Below are 23,080 nucleotides of genomic sequence, written 5' to 3' on the forward strand. Positions count from 1 at the left end.
TTGTAGACGCACCTTACATACTTGATGGATGAAGAGTTAGAAAGTAAAGTATGCACTGAAATTCATCCTCTCCCCTTCCCTGGCAAAAGAAAATAGGAGTTCCCTTAGCCACCTACCTTGCTTTCTGAGATAAAGGGAACAAGAAAAAGGTTTTCTTCTAAGAGGAAACCTGCCAAGGTGATGGAGGTTCCCAGAAAGCTAGGTGACAAGCCCTGTTGCTGCTCAGCAATGCCCTTAAGGGGCCCCGCCCCCCAGCCCGTATAAAGCCAGGCTGCAGTGGGGCAGCATCAGTTGGCACTCAACCTCCAGAGCACCGTCCCGGCCTTGGCACTGGCACTGGCACGCGCTATGGCAAGTGAAGTGCAAGTCCTGCTCCCCCCGCTGAAAGGGGGGCATCCTCCTGCAGGTAGGCTACCCACCTGCCCTCTGTCCTGCAGATAGCACTGGTCTCACTGCTGCTGCTGCTCCTCCTTCCACCAACGCCTTCAACCTCCCCACAGAGCAGAGGTTCGCAATGTCCCTGTTGTTGCTTTAACTTCACACCACCTGATTTCCTCCTATGTCTTAGAACTTTCTGGGCTTGCTTATAAACCACCTGAGGATTTGTCAAGTCCTGGTTGAATTAAAACCTAATTATAGATGAAGGCATAAGGGATTCGGTGCCTGTGAAAAGGGATAGTTAAGGTTGGACCTTCCCTCCCTGGCTGGAGGTGAGCAGAGACACATCCACGGGAAGATGCTGATTTACTGCCATGGCAACCTTCCTCCCAAGAGGTTCCAGCTCTAAGACTCCATCACCCCAGGATGACTGTACCTCATCTGACTCAGTACCCAGGCAAAGCAGCTTCCACATGGAGGACAGCAACTTTATTTTCTCTCTCTCCTCAGGCTTTGGGTTTGGGCAGTGTTATCAATAATGTAGTTTGCCTCATCACCAAGCTAAGGGGCATTTTTTAATATGGACCCAACAAGCACAGGAGGGGCTGACTAGGGAAGGTAGCAATCAAGGTGTTTTGTAAAATACCCACTTTTCTCTCATTCTTTTTTTTTTTTTTTGACTTATGCTCTGTGAAATATGGAGATTAGTTTTATTATACTTAACCATATGCTCATATAGATTGGATGAGGCATGCAAGACTATTTTTAAGCCAGTTTTATGTTCTTTCAACTGCCTTCCTTCTTTTTTTCCTCAAGAAACATCTCAAAATCTTGACTACTTTGTTCTTGCCTTTCTCCATTTACGAACCTTATTTATTGGCATAATGCTTTGGCACTTCTAAGCCAAGGTTATTTTAGTCATCTTTGCTGCAGAGGATGCTGGCAGGTAATAACCTTAAGAAATCTTCAAACACTGACACAGAGGTTCAATGGCTTTCTGGTGGGCTGCCCACCTGAAAAGAGTACGAATTTTACTACTAACTCTGAGCTTCAAATTCTAGACACCGTGCCCTGGTTTCCAGGGGCAGACTCCTGACATTTTATATTTGTAATTGGATTTAGCCATAGTTAACATTACCTATATTTAAAGTTAATGATGCTGGGGCACCTGGGTGGCCCAACTGGTTGAGCGTCAGACTCCTGATTTTGGCTCAGAATCGTAAGATTGAGCCCTACATAAAGTTCTGTGCTGGGTGTGAAGTCTGCTTGGGATTCTCTCTCTCCCTCTGCCCCTCCCCAACCACTCACTTCTCTCTCCCTCTCTGAAAAAAATAAAACAAGGTTAATGATGCAAACTAATGGTCAGGAACTATACATGCAAATTATTACAAGAGACATTCATTACAGAGAGACCAAAAAAAAAAAAAGAAAAAGAAAAACACATTCTCTTCCCACCACTTCCACCCCAATCCTTCATGAAATGGGTAAGCTAAAATCTGATTTGCTAAATTACATTTATGAACAAAGAACACAGAGATAAACTTAACCAAATGGAAGTTTGAATGAAACCACCAGGAACTTTCTGCCCCACCACTAATGATTGCTAATTACTCTGTGTACATAGCACACCATGACTCCATCAAGCATGTCACAATGCCTCTGGCATGACAATTAATTATTATGAACTGTGACACTATAGATAAGAGGTTTGGGATAATTAGAATGGAGATGAAGGCAGACTTTTGCCTCCCCGCTGAGAGCAAGGGAACAAAGAAACCTCATCCTTCAGCTTGTCTTGCTACATATTTTAAGTCTGAACCAGTTTGCCATGGTGCAAAATTTTACTCACGGAACAAAAATTGTCCATTGCCAAAACTCCACTGAAGCTTCACCTGATTTCTATAAGCAATATAGAGATGACTGAAAGTGGGCAGCAGGTGTGATATGGAGGGAAGGGTCTGACACTGCCTTTGCAATTGGGCCGACCTTCGGCTTAACCTCTGCTTTCTGGCCCCAGGCGTCCTTATCTTTAAAGCAGGGGCTAATAAATTACATCGATATTATAAGGTGGTAATGATGATTAAAGGAGAACACCTATGGAAAGCACCTGGCCCACGAATGCTAATCTCTTTAAAGTGCAGGCCTAGTGAAACACGGGCTGTCAGAAGGAATGATCCTCCCCAATTGGAAGACCTCCTGATGTTGGAGGGCAGCACAAGGCCCTACCGCAGTCAGAGCAGAAGGGAGCAGAAGGGAATGGACAAGGGACATGGGCCTGCCTCGTCAGGGTTAAAAATGAAACCTCTCAGAAGTCAACCAGCTGTAACTCTTTCCCATCTACGTGTGGAGGGCTGGGCTGCTTTTCTTTCATGTATAGTAATCTATTGCGCTTCTGTTAGCCCTGGTTATCAATGTGTGCTGTGAAACAGACTACATGAAACATGATGTGGCCTAGGCACTAGCCAGCTTAGCTTTGGATTTTCTGCTTTTTTTTGATTCGCCTCGCTCTCAGGTTTAGAAGAACCCTATTGCATGAATGGCCAAAAATGTGTATGGAAGGTAATAGGAGGAGGCCAAGTATGCGAGGAACTAGAAAGAGCAGGAGTTCCCAAGTTTTTCTGGATTTCTTGCACCTTGTAATTTGGTTTAAGTCAAATGAATCAAGCCATCAGAGGGGTCACCACGGAACCCCCAGAGAGAATCAGTTTTCTGGCTCACTAAAGAGAGAAGAAAGTCTGAAGACATGCCCAAGGGTCAGCGTCACTTAAAACAAACACCAAAGGCTCAATTCATTCAACTCCAATCTACTCAAGTCAACTAATGGGGGTTGTTGATCTGTAAGGCTCAAGGAGAGGTTGTGAGACTGGCTCCCCTAAACATCACGGGGGCAGGGATTTGGATGATTGCAAGACCAGCTGCTTTCCTAGGCATGGCAACAGCCCTGTGGACCAGGATGTGCCATCGTCTTTGTTTCACAGAGGAGCAAACTAAAAGTCTGCAAGGTTGAGGGACTCGCCCAAAGCCACACAGATAGTGGGGTCTGTGGGGCTGAGATCTGAAAAATAAAGTGGGCCCCATGCCAAAGCTCTCCTATTCTAAAGCCCTCTCTCTTTACTTTACCATCTTTTCCTAACTTTTTGGGTCTTGATTGACATCTTAAAATGGGCTGAAAAATTGACTGTAAGTGCAAAGTGAATGTTTTGCAAACATCTAAACTTTTACTTAAAATCTTCAGGTATAAGTGCTCAGTCACAAGGCAAAGTGTGCACAAACCTTTGTGTTACTCAGCTTTTTCCCATCCATTTCCCACTGATTAGTGAAGGGAAAAAAGCTTATTTTGTGGGCTGATGTGTCTTTCTTTATCTTGACTCTCCTCTACCAAAAATTTTTGTCTGGAAAATCTTAACTGGAAAATTATTATACAGCATTCTAAACTCAAGGGCCTGTTTTTGCAAAGTTATAAACTACAAAACTAGCCACAAGAGTATAACGTTTATTCAGAGGCAGGAAAGCAAAGGTTCATTTTCCTCACAGAAATTTAGACTTTCTAATGAAACTACAGAAAGGCATCTCTCTCTTTTACATTTTTATCTCTAATTCATTTTGCTTAAAGTCTTATGTATTTGTACTCAAAAAAAAGGTTAAAATGTTAAATCAGTTCATATTTTACCTTGCCCAATTCTGATTGGTCTGTCTCTAGAAGTTCAAAGGGAATATAGTTCCATACATGGAATTATGTAAATTATTGCAATTTTAAGAAAACAAAGTTAGACACAGTGAAACTTTGAAGAATTCTTGTGAGTTGAACCTATCTGGTATATGGAACATGGGCAAGTATCTGTTTGTGTTGAATTGTAAATATTTATTTACAATGGTTTATCTAGATTCCAGAGACTAGTGTGACTAGTGTTCCCAGCAGAGCTTTGAAGATGACCCTCCCACAAACTGGTTCCATCTGGTTCAGTCACCCCAAGTAGTGGGAGCCTTAATTTGTGTCTTAGTCTATCCATCCAGAGTATGGGGATATTATCTTCTGTGTCTTTCTACTGTACATGGCTGACCAAGCAAATTACCTACCAGAACAAGTTTGATATGAGAACAGTGTCTGGAAATCCAAGGTGTGTGTGGTTTACTTATGCTTCCTAAATCAATGAGTTAGAGCATAGAGCCCCATCACAGAGAGGAATCAGAGTCTCCTACACGAAAGTAGGAATCTTCTGGGATAATTTTTAATTTCCCCTCAAATATCTCTGTTTTATCATTCTTAGGAATATGCCTAATAATAAATTTTTAAATTTCTTTTGGGGGACACCCGGGTGGCTCAGCAGTTTAGCGCCTGCCTTCAAGCCCAAGTCATGATCCTGGGGTCCCAGGATCGAGTCCCACGTCAGGCTCCCTACAGGGAGCCTGCTTCTCCCTCTGCCTATGTCTCTGCCTCTCTCTGTCTGTGTCTCTCATGAATAAATAAATAAAATCTTTTAAAAAATTCTTTTGGCATTTACTTCTCTATTCAGTGCCTTATATTCTTTCCAAAGGGAGGAGTGATTTTATTTTGGAGGCAAAGACTTGATGATGAAGGTCATCTAGTTCAACTTCTAGCAAACTCCCCCAAATCCCCCTGAGATGTTCATGGCAGGTGGATTTCTTTTCTTTAACACACTGAGAGCCAAGGGACTTACTATTGTACTAGGCAACCGACTTTACTTTGAATAACACCAATTAGCCAGGCTAGTAGCCAGGCTCCACCTTTCTGGAACATTCATCCTTTGCATTCTGTCCTCTGGAACAACATAAAATAAATACGACTGATTTCCTCACCAGGAAGCCATTCCTCCTCCATGTGATAACCCGCAGGTCTTTGAAGATGGCACCCACATTCCCTTGAGTCTATCCTCTTCAGAGGTGATCCTTCCAGACACCCTAGTTCCTCCTGTGACATGGCTCCCTTCTTCATCTGGCCCCTCTCCTCTTGACTTCTCTAGATTGTCAAGGTCTTTGCAAATCAATAGCATAGAACTCAACATTCCAAAGGGCTTCTCATTTTAAACTACTGTTTATTTTAACTATTAACACATTTATTCCTTTTTTAAAATTTTTTTAAGATTTTATTTACTTATTCATGAGAGACACAGAGAGAGAGAGAGAGAGAGAGAGAGACAGAGACAGAGACACAGGCAGAGGGAGAAGCAGGCTCCATGCAGGGAGCCCGATGCGGGACTCAATCCCCGGTCTCCAGGATCACGCCCTGAGCTGAAGGCGGCACTAAACCACTGAGCCACCCGGGCTGCCCAACACATTTATTCCTATAGTTGGTGATAATAATCAGTCCATGTAGATGAAACTATGTAGAAACAATAGCAGCAGGGAAAACACAAGGAGTATTAATAAGAAAATAGTTATAGCACTCCATATTTCAAACGCATTTGTCACAAGGAGAAAGAAAAATACAGTTGGGAGAGGTACTGAAGGCCCGAGCTCTAGACCTTCTGTATGACTCCTCTCAGTTCAAGAGACAGTGAGAGTGCTGTGAACACCACCACCCCTCACACAAGGCACTCCCTCCTCAGTCTTCCTAGAAAAGCTATACTTTGGTTTATCTCACATCTACATTCCATGGCTGTCCCAAAGATGTTTTCACATCATTTGATTTCTGTTACTGATTATTTGGTATGCCTTTTTCTCATATAATGTGTGTCTCTCTCTGTCTATGTGTATTAATTTAAAGCAGACCATGTGTAAAAATAGCGTGCTTTTCCTAGACTGCATCTAATATTACAAAAATTCTAATGAGAAGCTTTTATAATCAATGAAAAAACAACTTGGTGATTCAAAATGGCCAAGGTGAGTTTATTTTATGAATGCAAGAATGGTTTGATAGTAAGATATCCATTAATCTGTTACTGTAAGTAACCACATGAAGGACAAAAACCATCGATCATATCCATGAATGCTAAAAAGGCATTTGTAATTTTTAAGCCCAGTGAAATACTAATAGAAAAATATTTCCTTAATATGAAAAAATATATAAATATGTACACATTTATATATATATATATATATATATATTTGTGTGTGTGTGTGTGTGTCTGTGTGTGTGTGTATCCACCTAAGTATGCATCATACTTAATGGGAAAACACTAAAAGCAATCCCTTAAAAATTAGGATAATAAAGATGTTAATCACCACAACTGTTTAACATTATTCTACAGGAAGTAGTGCTATAATTCCTTACAAGTTGTATTTTTTTTTTTACCTGAAAAACCTAAAAGAATCAACAAAAACTATTACAAACAATAAGAATTCAATTAAGGTCTGGGTATAAAATCAATGATATAATAACAATGATCTGTCAGAGTTATAATTGAAGAATTGACTCCATTTATAATAGCAATGGTAACAACCAAGATAAAATGCTTAGAAAATAAACCTAACAGTAAATGTGTTAAGATTTATGCAAGCCAGTTACTGAGGGACCCAAAAAAAAGATGGAACAGCATACCATGTTCTTGAATAGTCACCAGGAATATAAACATTTGAGTTTTCCCTTTTTAAAAAGTCTATAAATTTCCTTTGGTCCGGGGCAGGATCCTGGAGACCCAGGATCGAGTCCCACATCGGGCTCCCTGCATGGAGCCTGCTTCTCCCTCTGCCTGTGTCTCTGCCTCTCTCTCTCTCTCTCTGTATCTCTAATAAATAAATAAATTTTAAAAAAAATACCACTGACTATTAAAAAAATAAAAATAAAAAATAAATAAAATAAAAAGTCTATACATTTAAAACAAGACCATTAAAAAAAATAATCAGCAGGACTTTTGGGGAAGGAATTGACAAACTGATTTTAAAGTTCATATGGAAAAATAGGTCAGAATAGCTAGTGAAATTCTGCAAAGGAAACATAGCAAAGAAGGACTAACTCTATCAGATATTGCCATGCAATGCTGCAATCATTGTCAACTATTCTTTAATAAATATATATATATACACATACATACATATATGCTGCTACATTCATTAAAATAGAGTTGCAACAGCACGTAAATGGACAGAGAGATTAATAGATCAGAGTAGGAATCAAATAGAAAAAAATGGACCAAAAAAATTGAGCAGTTCATAAAAAGAAAATAGAAATGGCTTCTAAAACACAGAAACAAGCTCAACCTTTAATAAAATGGAAGAAATGCAAATTAAAGAAGTTATCTTTTTTTTTTTTTTAACTTATTGGTAGACAAAACCAAACATTTTCTAGCTCCCATTGTTGCCAGAAGTAGGGGGAAACAATCACTGTCATCATAGTGAGGTTGTAAACTGGTACAACCTCTGGGAAGGGCAATTTGGCAAGACTTGGGAAAATTCGGAATGTACAAACCCTTAAGAACTAACAAGATCTCTTGTAGGAATTTATCCCATGGGTATCCTTGCACTTGTGCAAAATTATGCATATAAAAGGATATTTATTGCAGCATTGTTTGTGACATCAATGAATTAGAAACATCTGAAATGTCCAACATTTGGGAATTGGCTAAGTAAACACAGAACGTTCACATAATGAAATTTTAAAGCAGATGTTAAAAAGAACAATACATTTCTCTATATTTGGATAGATAGGGAATTTACTCCAAAGTTTATGATTGTATGAAAAATATAAACAAACAAGATGCAGAACAATGTGTATTTTATGCTGTCATTTGAAAAAGAACAACATGTACAATAGCTGGATGTGCACACAGGACCCATGTAACATTAGTGTCAAGGGAAATGAATAGACGCTGGAAATATTGGTGGGATGGAGACTGCAGATCCTTCACACTTTCTGAATTATGTGCCTTATGCATGTTTTACAAAAATCAACAGAATATGTAATAATTCTTAAAGAACCATGATAGTGTCAAATTGATAAGCACATTGAGAAATAGAATAGATTTTCTTTACTTTTCACTTTATTGGAGCTAGTTTTAGAAATGGCCAATTTGACATTTCCATAAAAAGAATTAACAGGTTCAAACACATCAATGTCCATTTAGCTTTTTCTCATTTGAGCTTGTCAGATTTTAGATGAGCAAATTTCCTGGGAACAGAAAGAAGTATTTGCTTCGACTTGCAATCTGAAATGGGTTGTTCTTTTTCAAAAGTTGATTTCATCTGACATTGTTAAACACTTGAATTGCTGTTAGGTCATCTGTAGCCTGATTAACACTAATTGATCTCCTGAATGGCAGGATTATTAATGTAGTTTAATTACTCATTAGAACATCTGAGTTTGACCAAAGTCCAGAGGTTTGGGGGTCTGGGATGGGAAGGTGGGGTTCCAGTGGGATCAGAAGCATCTCTCTTGAATTAAACGCCTGTTACTACCGCATGCCCTGACTTTTGGCTCATCTCTCGGAATCTGTGCTTTTGAATGCTTTAGTTGAAAAGAAAAAAAAATGCAAGCCTTGCACAAACTTTAATCTCATGGGAAAACAAGAGGGTCACATTGTAATGGTCTGTTGCTACCCTAAAGAGAGTAATTGGTTTGATAACAAGAAAAAATGGTTTTCAGTGAAATGCCTAGGAGAGTATGTGGCCCTTCTCCTCCCCAACCCAAAGGTGTAAACCTCTGCTGCTTTGTTTAGCCTCAGGTCCTGCTCTCTGAACATAAACAAGCAGCCCTCAACCCTTCTCCCCTTCCCTACCTTGTTTGCATGACACAATATAATTTCTTCTATTCAGTTCAAGGTAATGCTTCATTCTGTTGATTTAGATAAAAGTTTCAATCCTCAGAAAGTACTAAAATTCTTTTCAAATCTAATTCATACCTCAAACAACAAAAGCAAGCCTACCCTTTCTATTCTAACCAAAACTCCTGTGTGTTGCTTATTTGTTTATAGTAAAGGCTGGAGGAATGCGCATTCCCAAGAAACAAGAAATTGGTGTCATGGAGAGACATACAAAAAAAACAGGATTAGAGAAAACAAGGTAGGGATTACTTAATTTCTTCTCCTTCATCACCTCAAATTGTTTTGAGTAACTCTGCTTCCAGAAGTCAGAAGCCTCCCTGCAATTTGAGACAGACCAATGCTCCCTAGGCCTTTGCTGAACAGGGTTAGGGGCAGCCAGCTAAGAAGCAGTGGTGATGGGGCTGTCTTCTGGAAGACTCTCTCTGGGCCCCCTCACCACCCACATCCTCCTCCTCTCTGCAGCCAACCCAGCTGTCTTGTACTTAAAAAGCACAATCCCAATTGCATCCCCACCTGACTCCTGTTCTGTTAGCTTATCTTCATATTAGCCTTTAAAATAGTGTCCGTAAGCCTGCCCTGTTTTCATAATGTGCTTTCTGCTGCAGCAAATCTTATGAATTAAAAATAAATGTTTTTTTTCTTAGTTTGTTTTAAATCTATCACTCAATTATTTAGAAAATAATGGCCACTCTATTTGACATAGCCAGAAGGCATATAGATACTGAAGTTGTTTCTCCCTTGCTCCCTTGGCTGTAACGTTGACAAAAGGCACCATTCTCAGAGCTAAGCAGAGAGCTGTGGGCTGGGCAAGTGCACGAATGGCCCAATCATTGGACTGTGGTTAAAGAAAATAACTGTGTTCAAAAAGAAAGAAATGTGCAAAACTGGCTCCTCCAAGGAGGTAAGGGAGGCACTTCAGAGACAATTTCCAGATGGTTTCCACCGATGAGTTGAAGAGTGATTCTAATGGAGTCAATTAGAGGATGTTCAGGATGCATCCCTAGGAATTAATAATAGTCTCAGGGAATGCAGAGGGAAAGAGACTACGGAATTTCTCTGGCTCTTTCATATAAAAATGTATTTAAATCACTTTTCAAGTTTTTTTCCCAATATCTGGGATGGGAATTTTTTAAGGATTTGTTCCACTTTTAAAATGAAATGCTCATCTTCCCCATTACCAATAAATGTTTGTTTCTTCTGATACCAGAATATAACTAGCACATAATGAAAGGCAAAGGCTGTAGATCCTCAGCAGTAGGGTTCACATATTATTTATCTTTTGACCCGGCATCTAGGACAGTTCTTAGAATACAGAAAGCACTTGAAATGACACCAGATTGTGATGGAACTGCAAGCTGGTTTTGTTACTAAAACCTGATTCAAGCCTAAACCCTGTTTATTGCCATCCTGATTAACATGCCTGGCCCAGGGACTCGGAAACTAAAAAGTCATGGCTTGGAAATGACATCCAGCTGGCAGCCAGTGAACAAGTCATTCCTTTCTCTGCACCTCAGGAAATGGGGACTTACTATGAATTCTAACGTCAGCTGAACGATGTGGGAAGAGGTGACCAGAGAGTAATAAAGTGGTGATTGGAACCGTCTTTAAAAACTCCAGTGTTGTCTAATAGTCATTAAAAGATGAGAATGGGACCACTGCACAACATAAACAGCAAGAAATTGCTCTCACTCTCTCCCCCCTCCTCATCCTATTTACCAGCAATAGATATAGGTATGTAGGGCCTGATGCATATAGGATTTGGGGGCCACTTTAAAGAAAAATAGTAAAACATCACAGATATGAAAGGGCTAGGAACATGCCTGCTGGGGAAGGAACAGGTGCAGAAGGAGGCTCGGAAGCTGAAGCTTCATTAGCTCTACCCTCATTCACCTCTGCTGTTGGTTGGTTAAGCACTCCCTCTGCTTCAGGAGTGTATTCAGGAGACACGAGGGCCTCATTTTCGTAGACAGACATCACTCCTTACATCTTGGAGAATGGCTTTTGCAAAATGTATCAGAGGAAATAAATTTCTAAGTATCAGCAATCTATGTCCATTTCCTAGTAACTACTACTAACCAACACCAACCATCCAGAAAATAAATAAATAAATAGATAGATAGATGGATAAATAAATAAATAAAGCCAAGTACAAATTTTCCATCAAGAAGGAAGGCTCAGCCCTGATTGACGCTCTCCTACAAAATAAACTGGCCTGAGAAAAAGAAGCCAGACACAAAAGAGTACATGCTGCGTGACTCGTTTTATGAAGTACAGAAACAGTCAAACTGCAGAGCTGTAAGTCAGGTAGTGGTTTTCCTTAGGGCGGGCTGGTTTGACTAGTTGTGAATAGTCACCAAGCTATATACTCTAATGGAAAGAGAAAAGAAAAATAGCCTCGTAATAATAACGTGGCCTACAAAGATTTTTGTAGCACATGGGCGCACGGAAGTAGAATTGTTTTTTCTTCTAGATATTGCCACAGCAGAGTAAAAGCTTAAAGGCCAAGTAGATAGTCCTTGTATAAACCATGTAGCCTCCTTAGTGGGAAGGTTTTTCAGGTCCTATATGACATTTTGTTTCCTCTTTACAGTACCATTGCAAGTGTTGCCAAACTCCAGGCCATGGATACTCTGAATGACACACTGGAGAAGGTGAGGCTTTGGGGTGCAGGTGAGACCCCTCCCCCCACGGAATGCTCCCAATCAGTATTTATCCATCACATGGGGCTCCCTGAGTGAACGAGCACTGACCACTGAGCTTTTATCCAGCTCAGAGATTTGCCGTCCTTGTGAAAGAATCTGCTCTCAGTCCAAGGGCCGCAAAGAGGTTTTGGTGAGAAAAGCTGTTTCTCCCAAATTCCTAGTGTCTATTTAATAAAGCATTTCAGGGCAGCCCTGGTGGCACAGCGGTTTAGGCCCTGCAGTGAGGGGTGTGATTCTGGAGACCCTGGATCGAGTCGCACATCCGGCTCCCAGCATGGAGCCTGCTTCTCCCTCTGCCTGTGTCTCTGCCTCTCTCTCTGTGTGTGTCTCAATAAATAAAAATAAAATCTTAAAAAAATTTTTAAAAAGATAAAAATAAAGCATTTCAAAAATAAGAGAGAAAACAACGCAAGAATCATGACACCAAGCTGGCAGCATTTTACTCTGCCATCCCAAATATTTCTCAGTGGCATCTCATTTCTCATGGCCTATTTCTAGAAAAAAGCAGCTTGTGTATTGGGAAGTCAGTAGTTTGGGGCCTTCCTCCCCACCACTGCATACCCACAAGGAAATATCTGATTTGAGGTGAAGGTGGGTGGTGGAGGGTTGCACAGTTTAGGGCTGGAGGCACGCTGGGCCCCGGCTGGGTTTATCCAGTAACATCTGTTTATGAAGGTGGTTGGCTATTGCTATTTTTATTTCTATATCTTGTGTTTCTTTCTTTCTTTTTTTTTTTTTTTTCTTGTGTTTCTTCTAAGTAGCTCCAGAAACTCAGAAAACTCTTACTAGAGCAACAGTGCTTTGGTTTTACTAGTTTGTTTTTAAGGTTTGTAGGCAAACTAAATAAGAGTCCTTATTCTACTCCTACAGGGCATATAAGTTGCATTTAAAGCAACAAATAACCACTCTTTCTGCTGCTCTCACATTAATTGAAGGGACAGGACTGTGCATAATTTATAGAAGGAAGACTAGCTGTTGCTGCCAAAATCAGGGGCCTGGAAAAGGTCAGAGCAGAAACCGAGCAGCTGGACCTCTGGGGCCTCCATCTAGTAGTAGCTCCTCCACCTACTATTGCTATGACCTTGAGCAAATTATACTGTGCCTTAGATAAGTCCTTGGTAAAACGGAGACAAGGAAGGGCGCTTGGATGGCTCAGTCGGTTCAGCATCCAACTCTTGGTCTCAGCTCAGGTCTTGATCTCAGGGTCTTGATCTCAGGTTCAAGCCCCACTTTGGGCCACGTGCTGGGCATGGAACCCACTATAAAAAAAATGGAGATAAGGAAGAGTATATATTTCCCAGGGTTGTTATGTGGAATAAGTGAGTTTGTACATGTGAAGCTCTTAGAACAGTGCCTGGCACAGAGTAACCTGTTTGTGCTCTGTTCTGGTGAGTAGCACTGGTTCTGTGACAGCGAAATAAACAGCTGTGCCTGAAGTTCATGGGATATAACAAGGCAGATGGTACAAGGCAGGTTTTTTTTTTTTTTTTTAAGTCCTCTCCATGCCCAACATGCAGCTGAAGCTCACAACCTCGAGATCAAGAGTCGCATGTTTTACTGACTGAGCCAGCCAGGTGTCCCAGTACAAGGCAAAATCTTGATTATAGGCTACCGCTACAAAGCCTTCTAATGTGGGAGGCTTGGTTCTTCCACAAATAGATTCGAGGTGAGGTCATAAACAACTCTTTGCCTTCCTGGCTTTAGAAGTAGGGCAGGGATGAATGGTGCCCTGTCAGAGCAACACAGGCTGCCGGCTTCTCCATCCCACATCCTCCTGCACCTGCCCACCAGATGCCTCTTCCGCAGGGGCCACAGACTGTTCACAGTTGTAAGTGGAACTGGAGGGATTAGACATGTTCCTCTAGAATATATGTGAACCCAAAATAAAATGTTTAAAGAGAGTGGTCAGTCTAAGTTGATTATGCCATGTATTAGTTACAGTGCCAGAGTCTATATTGCTTTTTATAGACATAGGTGCTTATGTCTTCACATGGAGGAGTTCTCTTCCTTTCAGTTAAAAATAACACTTCCTTATTTCACAGATTATAAGAAAAATCAACAGCGATAATAACAAGTTGCATTTGTAAACCACAAGAAAACATTGAGATGGTGTGTTGTTACAAATATTTTTAACAGCAACTGTATCTATTTAAAAAAACAAACAGGGGCACTTGGGTGGCTCAGTCTGTTAAGCGTCTGCCTTCAGCTCAAGTCATGATCCCAGGGTCCTGGGATGGAGCCCCACGGGTGGGGGTGGGTGGGTTCTGCTCAGCAGGGAGTCTGCTTCTCCGTCTCCCTCTGCCTGCCATTCCCCCTGTTTCTGCTCTCTCTCTCTCTCTGTCAAATAAATAAATATTTTTAAGAATCTAAAAAACAAAACAAACAACTTTGACACTGAATTCAATGTTTACTGCAGTGGGACTGTGGCTAAGACTGCATAGTTTACTGGCTAGAACAGGGCTGACATCAGACATCAGATGTGTTTCCCACTGGCTCTGTCATTGACATTTCTTGCCTTTTCTATGCCTGTTTCCTCATCTGTAAATGGGAATGTGGTTAAAGTATCCATTTCACAGACATATTATGAGAATAAAATGAAATTATAAAACATATGCAAAGTACTTAGCAGGGCCAGGTGCAATTAGCCCTTGTAAGTGTTAGCTTCTATTCCCAGGGCAGTATCCTACAGGACATCACTTGGAATCCCAGGCAAAGTATAAGAAACCTGCAACAAAATCAAGTCCCAAGATCACCATGTATAACTATCTTGAATATGGTACTTGATGGGATCAATTGTTTTCTTACCACTAAGAAAAATGCCCCCTGAACCCATAATTCAACCTGAAGCATAATAAGACTTTTTTTTTTTATTTTTTTTGGGGGGTGGGGGAGAAAGAGAGCACACAAGGTGGTAGGGAAGGGAGGGGCAGAAGGAAAGAGAGAATCTTAAGCAGGCTCTGTGCTAAGCTAGGGCTGATCGCTTGACCCTGGAAATCATGACCTGAGCCAAAATCAAGTGTTGGACACTTAACCCACTGAGCCACCCAGGTGCCCCTAAGTAAGATTTTATAATAAAGATCAATTTGGGATGGAAAGACCAATGCCTTTTAAAAAACAGATCTCTTGAGATCAGTGGTTGTCAGGAGCTGGGAGGAGAGGCTGACCAGAAAGGGACAGGATAGAATTTGGGGGATTGAGGGTTCTATCTCCTGATTTTGGTCACAGATGGTATGTATTTATGAAAACTCATATAAATGTACACTAAGAAGGGTATATTTTACTGTAGATAAATTATACTTTAATTTTTAAATGAAAGAAATGCATAAACTATACTGCCTCATACAAAAAAATCAAGATATATAAAAGATAGAGAAATGGAAATATAGATATCTGCTGATGGATTTTCACCATCATTACCATTCCCCTCACAATATTGTCATGAAGACTTAACAATATACAAGAAGAAAAATGCAGAAGAAATGCAGTAGCAGAAATGAGGGTCACATCCTCTGCATATGTAATATTCATTCTTGCCCTCAGAATGAATATTACTGCCCTAGGATTATGTCTAGTTCCAAGAACTCATGTTAATTCTCATATGAATGTAAGAACTTAAGAGTCTAAGGTTGGGGGGAGCCTGGGTGGCTCAGTGTGTTAAGCATCCGACTCTTGATTTCAGCTCAGGTCATGATCTCAGGGTCGTGAGATGGAGATCCCCATCAGCTCTCTCCGTCTCCCTCTGCCCCTCCCCCTGCTCACGCACATGTGCACACCCTCTGTCTCTCTCTCAAAAAGAGTGTAAGGCAGTAAGAGGACGGTCCTATTCATAAGATCTCATCAACCACTGAAACATGGCAAGAAAAATAAAGAAATTTCTATCCATATGTTATTCATCTCTGGATACCCTACTTTAAAATCAGCTTAAGGTTTGAGATTTGGGAGATTGGAAAACAATCCCCCAAAGCTTGGAACTGTATGAATCTAAGTGGGAAGCAGCCTGAAATTTTCCCCTCCTACTATTTCCCCCATCTCCTCCCTGCATGCAGACCTCTCTCACTACTTTTCTGCTTCTCTCCTTCCCTCTCCAATCAGCCCTCCCTGCCTCTCTCAGCTCTACATAATGAGAGGGTTCATGTTGCCTGGTGACAGGCCATATATCATGATATTCCTGCAGAAAAGGAGTTATGTAACCCCAAAACTCTCTGGGCTAAAAATCTGGGAGAACCAGTCTCAGACCAAGCTCCACCAGCTCCTTCCTTCAAGGCTGTTTGACCTTTTAGAAGTCGTGTAGCTCCTCTGAGATTTATGGTCGTTCATTTAATCTTTTCTTTTTTTTTTTTTTTTTTAAGGCAGGGAGTGAGAGAGGATGATACTGCCAAATATAATTCTTTAGACAGTGATGGAAGTGATATTTGGCAATAATTGTGAAGCTTCTCTGAACGTGAAAGCGGCCAATTGAATGAAGCATTAGGAACAAGGTTGGGTTATGGTGTGGAGGAGGTGGGAGGTTGAAGCCTAGTTAAAGTTGGGGCCACTTTTCAAGTTGCCAGATGTGTCACCACCACCACACTTAGTGAGAAGTGTGTGAAATGGGATCCTGAGGGAGCGGAAACTATCAGAGGCATCTGCAAATCTAAAAGGGTTTCTCTTGTTCTGTAGATTAACATCACCGTAGGAGGATCCTTGAATTTCATTGACTCGGGCTGAATGTTTTGTTTTAAGCCTTTTGCTTAACGGGGTGTAGAAATCTAAGTGCCAACATTCAAGTTGGAAGTTAACACTCTGGAAAGATGAATGGAAGAGCTGCCTGTCTGCTAATACTACCTAGCTTCAGCCTCTTAAACAAAACCTGCCACCGATTTCCTCGCATCTAGAATTTCTTTCACAGCTCCAATCGTAAAGACTTTTATTAAACTTCTTTCGCTTTTTTTTCTCTGAAACTAAAACTATAGGTTCTGAGGTCAAAGTTACCCAAGATGAAGGTAGATTCTCCACATGGGAATTTCTATTGATCAGCTTTTCAAGTTCAATATGTTACCCCTTCTGTGATGGAGTCACAGCAAGACAAATCCTTATAAATACACCGGCCTTGAATTCTTTCTCTTACGGGGTTACCCTAGATTCTCTTATCCTAATGAATCAGACAAGAAACACCTTTCTTTTTACAAACCCTGTCCTTTTATAAAGACTAATGATGAAAAATCCAAACTTCTGAAATTTCAGATGCCAGCTTGAAACACAGCTGGTTGGAAGTTGTACTCTGGAAAGCTATTCCTACTTATTTCTAGTTCCAGCTTGAAAAATCTTCTTATCACCATTGATACAAAATCTACAGCAAAGAATTTATTAGGGCATTGAGAAGTTGACCATTTTACTTACAGCTTCATCAGTTCTGGTGGAAGATTTTTTATAGATTCTCCATCCACAACCCCTAAATCCTTCAACATTAGGGTGATCCTAATTGAGGGATTGGAGCATATGAGAAAGAGAACTTGACTGCCTTATTATATATTCAAGAGTTGCTGTACAGCCCTGCTACTAGCTCCCTAAAACCTGTGCATTTGTAATTTAATAATTATAGGCAGTTTCCCTAAGGCTGTTATCTTTGCCAGAATTATTTCCACTTCCTTCTCAATCCTGTTGATTTTTTTTCCCCCTAAACGTTCCCAGATCAGTTCACAGATGGCCAACCGACCAGCCCCAGGGACAGCCTCCCGCTCATTCGGATCTGCAGCAGTCCCTTCCTGAAAGGCAGTTGAGCAGAACTTTCTGGACCTCTCTTAAGTGTCTTAGTAAAAATGTAACCCTTAACCCTGGTGCGCTATGATGGGAACGTCAAATGGTACAGCCACTGTAAAAAACAATATGGCAGTTCCTCAAAAAATTAAACATAGAATTATATGATCCAGCGATTCCACTTCTGGGTATATACTCAAAAGAATTGAAAGCAGGGATTTGAACAGCTGTTTGTTCACCAGTGTTCAGAGCAGCCTTATTCACAATAGTCAAAAGGTAGAAGCGACCCAAACGTCCAACGTCCTATCATCATTACATATCCCTACAAAATGTGGTATCTACACAGTCAGTGGGATATTATTCAGCCTTAAAAAGGAAGGGAATTCGGACACTTAACTACCACATGAGTGAGCCTTGAAGGCATTAAGAGAAACGAAAGAGGCCAGACAGGAAAGGACAAATCCTGCCTGAGGCCACTTATATGCGGTACCTGGAGTAGTCAGAAGTCAGAGACAGACAGAGAAGGTGTTGCCAGAGGCTGGAAGGTGGGAGGAGGGAGTGAGGAGTTACTATTTAAAGGACACAGAGCTTCAGTTCGATGTGATGAAAAAGTTCTGGAGGTGAATAGTACGGATGGTTGCCCAACAATGTAAATGTGTTTAATGCAGCTAAACTGCTTAAAAATGGTTGAAATGGGAAATTTTGTCATGTGGATTTAAAAATTTTTTAAGTAGTAAAAAAAAAAAAAATTGCAGCCTCTGAAGTGCAGAGATAGGCCTAAAGATGTCAGGTCATGAGTGGGTGCCACCCTCCCCCTCCTGTTTCACCCCTGCGGTGGTGGCTTTCGTGCCTTCAGAGCAACAGGCAATTCTGTGGCTTCGTCTCCGCCGCCTCGACTTGTCCTCTTGCCCCATCTCCCCTTGGCTACTTGCCCACATTTCTGTTATGTCAGAATCACCTATTTCCTTTCTCACCCCCTTCACCTTGTGTTGGACTTGAAGTAACCTGGCAGGGTGCTCCTCCCACCTGTAATCTCTTCTATGTGGTGTAGAGCGAACCTGACATAATCCATCTGTTTTAGGTGACACTAGAGATACCCCTGAAATCACTGGCCTCTTAAGTTTCCTTTTAGTTCTAATGTTAAAAGAAAAACAAAACACACTGCCCTTACCCCACTATAACATGTCATGTGGCCCAATGATAATTGACTTGACCGAAAAAAGGCATTGGCTCTTTTTTTAGACTCTAAAGCAACATTTATGACCCATACCCTGATTATGTTTTTTCCTTCCCGCTAGAACGCCAGCAGAGACCATCCCTGGGTTTAATTATTATATTACTTCTGTATACTCATTGTAAGAGAAAAATTTTTAGAAAAATAATGACAGGCAAAGTAAAGAAGACTGGAGATTGCCCGTAATTCCTCAGAGATAATCATTGTTAATACTTGAGGGTATATCCTTCCACTGTGTTTAATTTTTTAAGACCAAGAAGAAAGGACTTTCTGGAGTCAAGTTCCACATGAAAGGGAATGCTGTGTGCCCAGAGCTCAGGGACATTTGAGAAGAGATAGAAGGCACATATGTTTTCCCTGCCTTAGAAGAGCCCGAACAACTATAAACAATGTGATGCCTGGGGTCATGCGCAGTTTATCTCCCGGTTATTTAACTTGAGTGTCAGGGCAAGGGCGTCTAAGTTCTGCAGTGACAAGTTAAATTCCTGGTGAGCTGAGGCACCCCTCCCTTGCTGGCTAAGGTAAGTGTCCTTAGGTATCTTTCTGTTGTATCGCTCGGCTTAGAAACCAAGAACTGGAATGGGCCCAAAAGGTCACTGGGTCCAAATTCTCCTAGGAAGACTACATCTGAATTGCTTACGGCACTGGACATCTTTTCCATCTTAAGCTTTCCTTAGTGAAAATTCCATAAAGTCTCTTGGTTCCGTGTGAAATTCCTCGTAATGTCCAAAGTTTCAGTCCGAGTTCATTGAAAGCCACTTTTCCTCACAGATGTCATCCATGGGATGACTAATAAGAAGTTTGTTACCTGAAGCTACTAATTAATCACTCTTCAGCTTTCTTCGTGCCAGGCTTTGGAGACTGAACCATGTGAAATCTTCAATATTGGACCATTCTTGACCTACAAAAACAGCCATTTCACAGACTTCAACATACCACTTGACCCTAACTCTTTTCAACTTCTTTCATTGGTTCCTTATTTCTGGTCTGTTGACAATGGAGGTGTTCCTCCCCTGCAGGACCTTCTCTGGTGTCCCCATAGCCTCCTCAGAATGTAGTGATCCATATATGTGTGTGCTAGGGCCAAATATTTGTTAAAGGACTAATGAGAAATAATTAAGCATTTCTACCTTTAAACATGTCACTTCAGGGATGGCTGGGTGGCTCAGCGGTTGGGCATCTGCCCTTGGCTCAGGACAGGATCCCAGATTCCTGGGATTGAGTCCTGTGTCAGGCTCCCTGCGTGGGGCCTGCTTCTCCCTCTGCCTGTGTCTCTGCCTCTCTTTCTGTGTCTTTCATGAATAAATGAAATCTCAAAAAAAAAAAAAAAGTCACTTCAAAACATACATATAAATGCACATGTATTTTTTTATTATCTTGTATATAGTATAGTTTATAGTTTTCAAAATCAGAAACAAGCTAACGAGAGACACCCAGGTGAATGCATACATGTGTGAGTCCAGAGCTGGAGGTGGTATGGGAAAAAGATGTATGAAAGAAAGAACCAAAACTGTGAAACTCCTCTGACCAACTGCATCGCTCTCTGCTACTCTAATACTTCATGACCAAAAAAATCCAATACGCTTATTTTTTTCTTTCCTTCTCACCTTTAGCTCAGCCATAAATTTCCAGCAGTGGTGCACATGGCACATCAAAAACCCAGACCTGCTCTGGAGAAGGTCACTCCACTGAAAAGGATCTACATTATTCAGCAGCCTCGAAAATGTTAAGCCGGGACGTAAAACACAGCCGTCTGGCCAACTGCCTGCAACATCTGACAGCTTAGCAAAAAGGACCAAAACTTTCCATAGGCCTAGTGCCCTCACTTGGTAAATAAAACTGCTTTTGTATCTTCTCTTTTTGACTTTAGATAATAAAGCATCCAAAATTATAAATACAGTGCATTCTCAGGCCTCATTTTGGTCCAGGTCAGGATCCCGCTGATGCTTACATATGTAATTCTGATGGGTAAGTGGAGAGTCCAGAGTACTTGAGTATTCCACTCCACCTCCCAGGATAAGCTCCTTTCTCCTTATTGCTGACCCCGAGCTGTTCCACCCACAGTGAGTTCTCTCAGAAGGACAGAGGTCAGAAAGGAATGCTCCAAGCTCTGCAAAGGCCAATACTCTATGCAAACATGAGGACTGATTCTTCCCAGTGTGTTTGTCTTAAGATGCTCAAGCTTTCACTAGAGATGAAATGTTGTTTCCAGGTCCCCACATTGATACGTAGTTTGTTTTGAAGGTTTGCTGAGGGAAAATGAAAAACTCAGATGTGTTACAAACATATTCTCCTCTGTAGAGCAATCAAGGATGAGAGGTAGAATTATAGTGTCAGGGACACCTCGGTGGCTCAGTGGTTGAGCGTCTGCCTTCGGCCCAGGGCATGATCCTGGAGACCCGGGATCGAGTCCCACGTCGGGCTCCCGGCATGGAGCCTGCTTCTCCCTCTGCCTGAATCTCTGCCTCTGGGTGTGTGTGTCTCTCATGAATGAATAAATAAAATCTAAAAAAAAAAAAAAAAAAAAAAAAGAATTATAGTTTCAGCAGGAGATTTGTTCAGGGCCTCTCACAAAGTTCATGCTCTAGAACCAAGGGGGTCATGATGCTACAGGGCACTGTGGTTAGGGTAAAGACACTGGTTTTAACTGGAGATGGGCAGGGGAAGGAAAGTGTTGCCATAGCTGACCCTATGCTCTCGCTGTCCTACCCTCCACCACACACACACACACACACACACACACACACACGGTCTTCATCTACTCACATGTGAATAGCCAAGGCTATCTTCAGGTGATGGTAGGGCACAACCACATTCTTTATCCACAAAGCTTAGCTGTCACTTATAGTTCCACCACCTACACCCCTCATTAATAATGCTCTCCAACAATTAGCACTTGTCTTGACCCAGGAAAGTGGTCAGTACTCTAGTCCATCATGTTATAGGTTGATAACCCTTGGAGTGTGACCTGGTGCCATGCCTATCTCCAATTCCTGGAACTCCAGAAGCACTTGGCTAAAGTCCAGTAGTCATGCTGATGCATCTTGCTCCTTCCCCTGCATTGTTTGGCTCTTTTTCAGAAATAAGAAAATTGTTTGAGGCAATATCGAGACTTCAGACAGTGCCAGCATGAATCGATAAGATAGTCCTAACCATCCCACTTTGGCTTAGCTCAGTTCCCAGTCCTCTGGACCATTGTCAGAAATATTCCAGAGAGGTAAGTGTTGCAAGGCTCACTTGTTCTTGTAAATGCACAGAAGTTCAAGGTCAGCCATGACTCCCCAGAGGATAGTAGCAAAGTATAAATAGGTTGATGGAAATTAGCTGGAAAACTGGACTGAGATTAGAAGACTAGGGTTCTACTTCTGCCCTTTACTAGTTCTTTTTTTTTTTTTTAAGATTTCATTTATTTGAGAGAGAGAAAGCACAAGTCAGGAGGAGGGGTAGAGGGAGAAGGAGAAGCAGGCTCTCTGCTGAGCAGGAAGCCAAACATGGGGCTTCATCCCAGGACCCTGAGATCATGACCTGAGCCAAAGGCAGACACTTAACTGACTGAGCCGCCAGGGTACCAGTGACCTTTACTAATTCTTAAGCCTTAAACAAGCCACCCAGCCTTTCTGATTCTTGTCAAATGGGCATAATAACACCTGACCCACCTATTTCCAGTTTTACCTTCCCAGTGGCACACTAGGAAGAAGACAAAGGGACACTGAGATTTGTAATAAGCCATTTCAAGAGTAGTGAGAGCATGATAGTACCAGGATGACTGTCCTAGAAGCTGCCAGAACTGTAATAGCAGGAGAACTATAAGAGATGGTATAAAATGAGCCTAAAATAGGAATTAAAGGAAAAGCTGAAGACTGGGCCCAGACGGCAGCGGGAAGTAACCTGGGGAGGGTGATAAAGGAAATGACAAGCTAAGATGGCAGCACTGCGAGCTTTACCTTCCCTGAGCGTGATGGGAGGACCAACCCCCCAGTGGAAGGAAGAAGAAGGATACATGACATCCTCTCCCTCTGGATTGGAAGATGGATTGCAAGGAAAGATAGGCTGCCCAAATGGAGGCTCTGAGTAAGGAGCCCAGCATGAATTTAGGCCTACAATTGCAATCACTCGAATCACCAAATCATGGAAAGTAAGAAGGTTGATGTGAACTTCAGATCCAAAAGCAATTGGAATTATCTCAGAGAATGTTTAGAGGAAAAGGACCAGGCCAGTAAAAGAGCTCTGTGGTGATATGGCTGCACATGTAGAAAGCCAAAGGGGCCATTCCCTCTCCCTGCTGAGGAGTAAGTCCTGCTGTGGTTCCCCTG

The 23,080-nt window shown here is 41.6% G+C and overlaps 1 protein-coding gene across 1 annotated transcript; it reads left to right on the top strand.

Moving 5' to 3' along the window:
* The first annotated feature begins 295 nt into the window (after positions 1 to 295).
* Positions 296 to 20,662, top strand: DAPL1 (death associated protein like 1). The gene is made up of 4 exons (XM_025994266.2): positions 296 to 406; positions 9,246 to 9,333; positions 11,686 to 11,746; positions 20,381 to 20,662. The coding sequence occupies exons 1-4, from the start codon at positions 349 to 351 to the stop codon at positions 20,495 to 20,497; spliced, it is 324 nt and encodes a 107-aa protein (XP_025850051.1). The 5' UTR covers positions 296 to 348; the 3' UTR covers positions 20,498 to 20,662.
* Positions 20,663 to 23,080: the final 2,418 nt, after the last annotated feature.

This window comes from Vulpes vulpes, chromosome 3 (assembly GCF_048418805.1).
Source record: "Vulpes vulpes isolate BD-2025 chromosome 3, VulVul3, whole genome shotgun sequence".
Lineage (NCBI taxonomy): Eukaryota > Metazoa > Chordata > Mammalia > Carnivora > Canidae > Vulpes > Vulpes vulpes.

What these genes read in the sequence shown, in the direction of transcription:
- DAPL1 (XM_025994266.2), top strand. Translation starts at nt 349, where the DNA reads ATGGCAAGTGAAGTGCAAGTCCTGCTCCCCCCGCTGAAAGGGGGGCAT. An exon ending in ACAGGATTAGAGAAAACAAG is followed by an intron (nt 9,334 to 11,685) that starts GTAGGGATTACT and finishes TCCTCTTTACAG; the next exon opens with TACCATTGCAAGTGTTGCCA. An exon ending in TGAATGACACACTGGAGAAG is followed by an intron (nt 11,747 to 20,380) that starts GTGAGGCTTTGG and finishes TCTCACCTTTAG; the next exon opens with CTCAGCCATAAATTTCCAGC.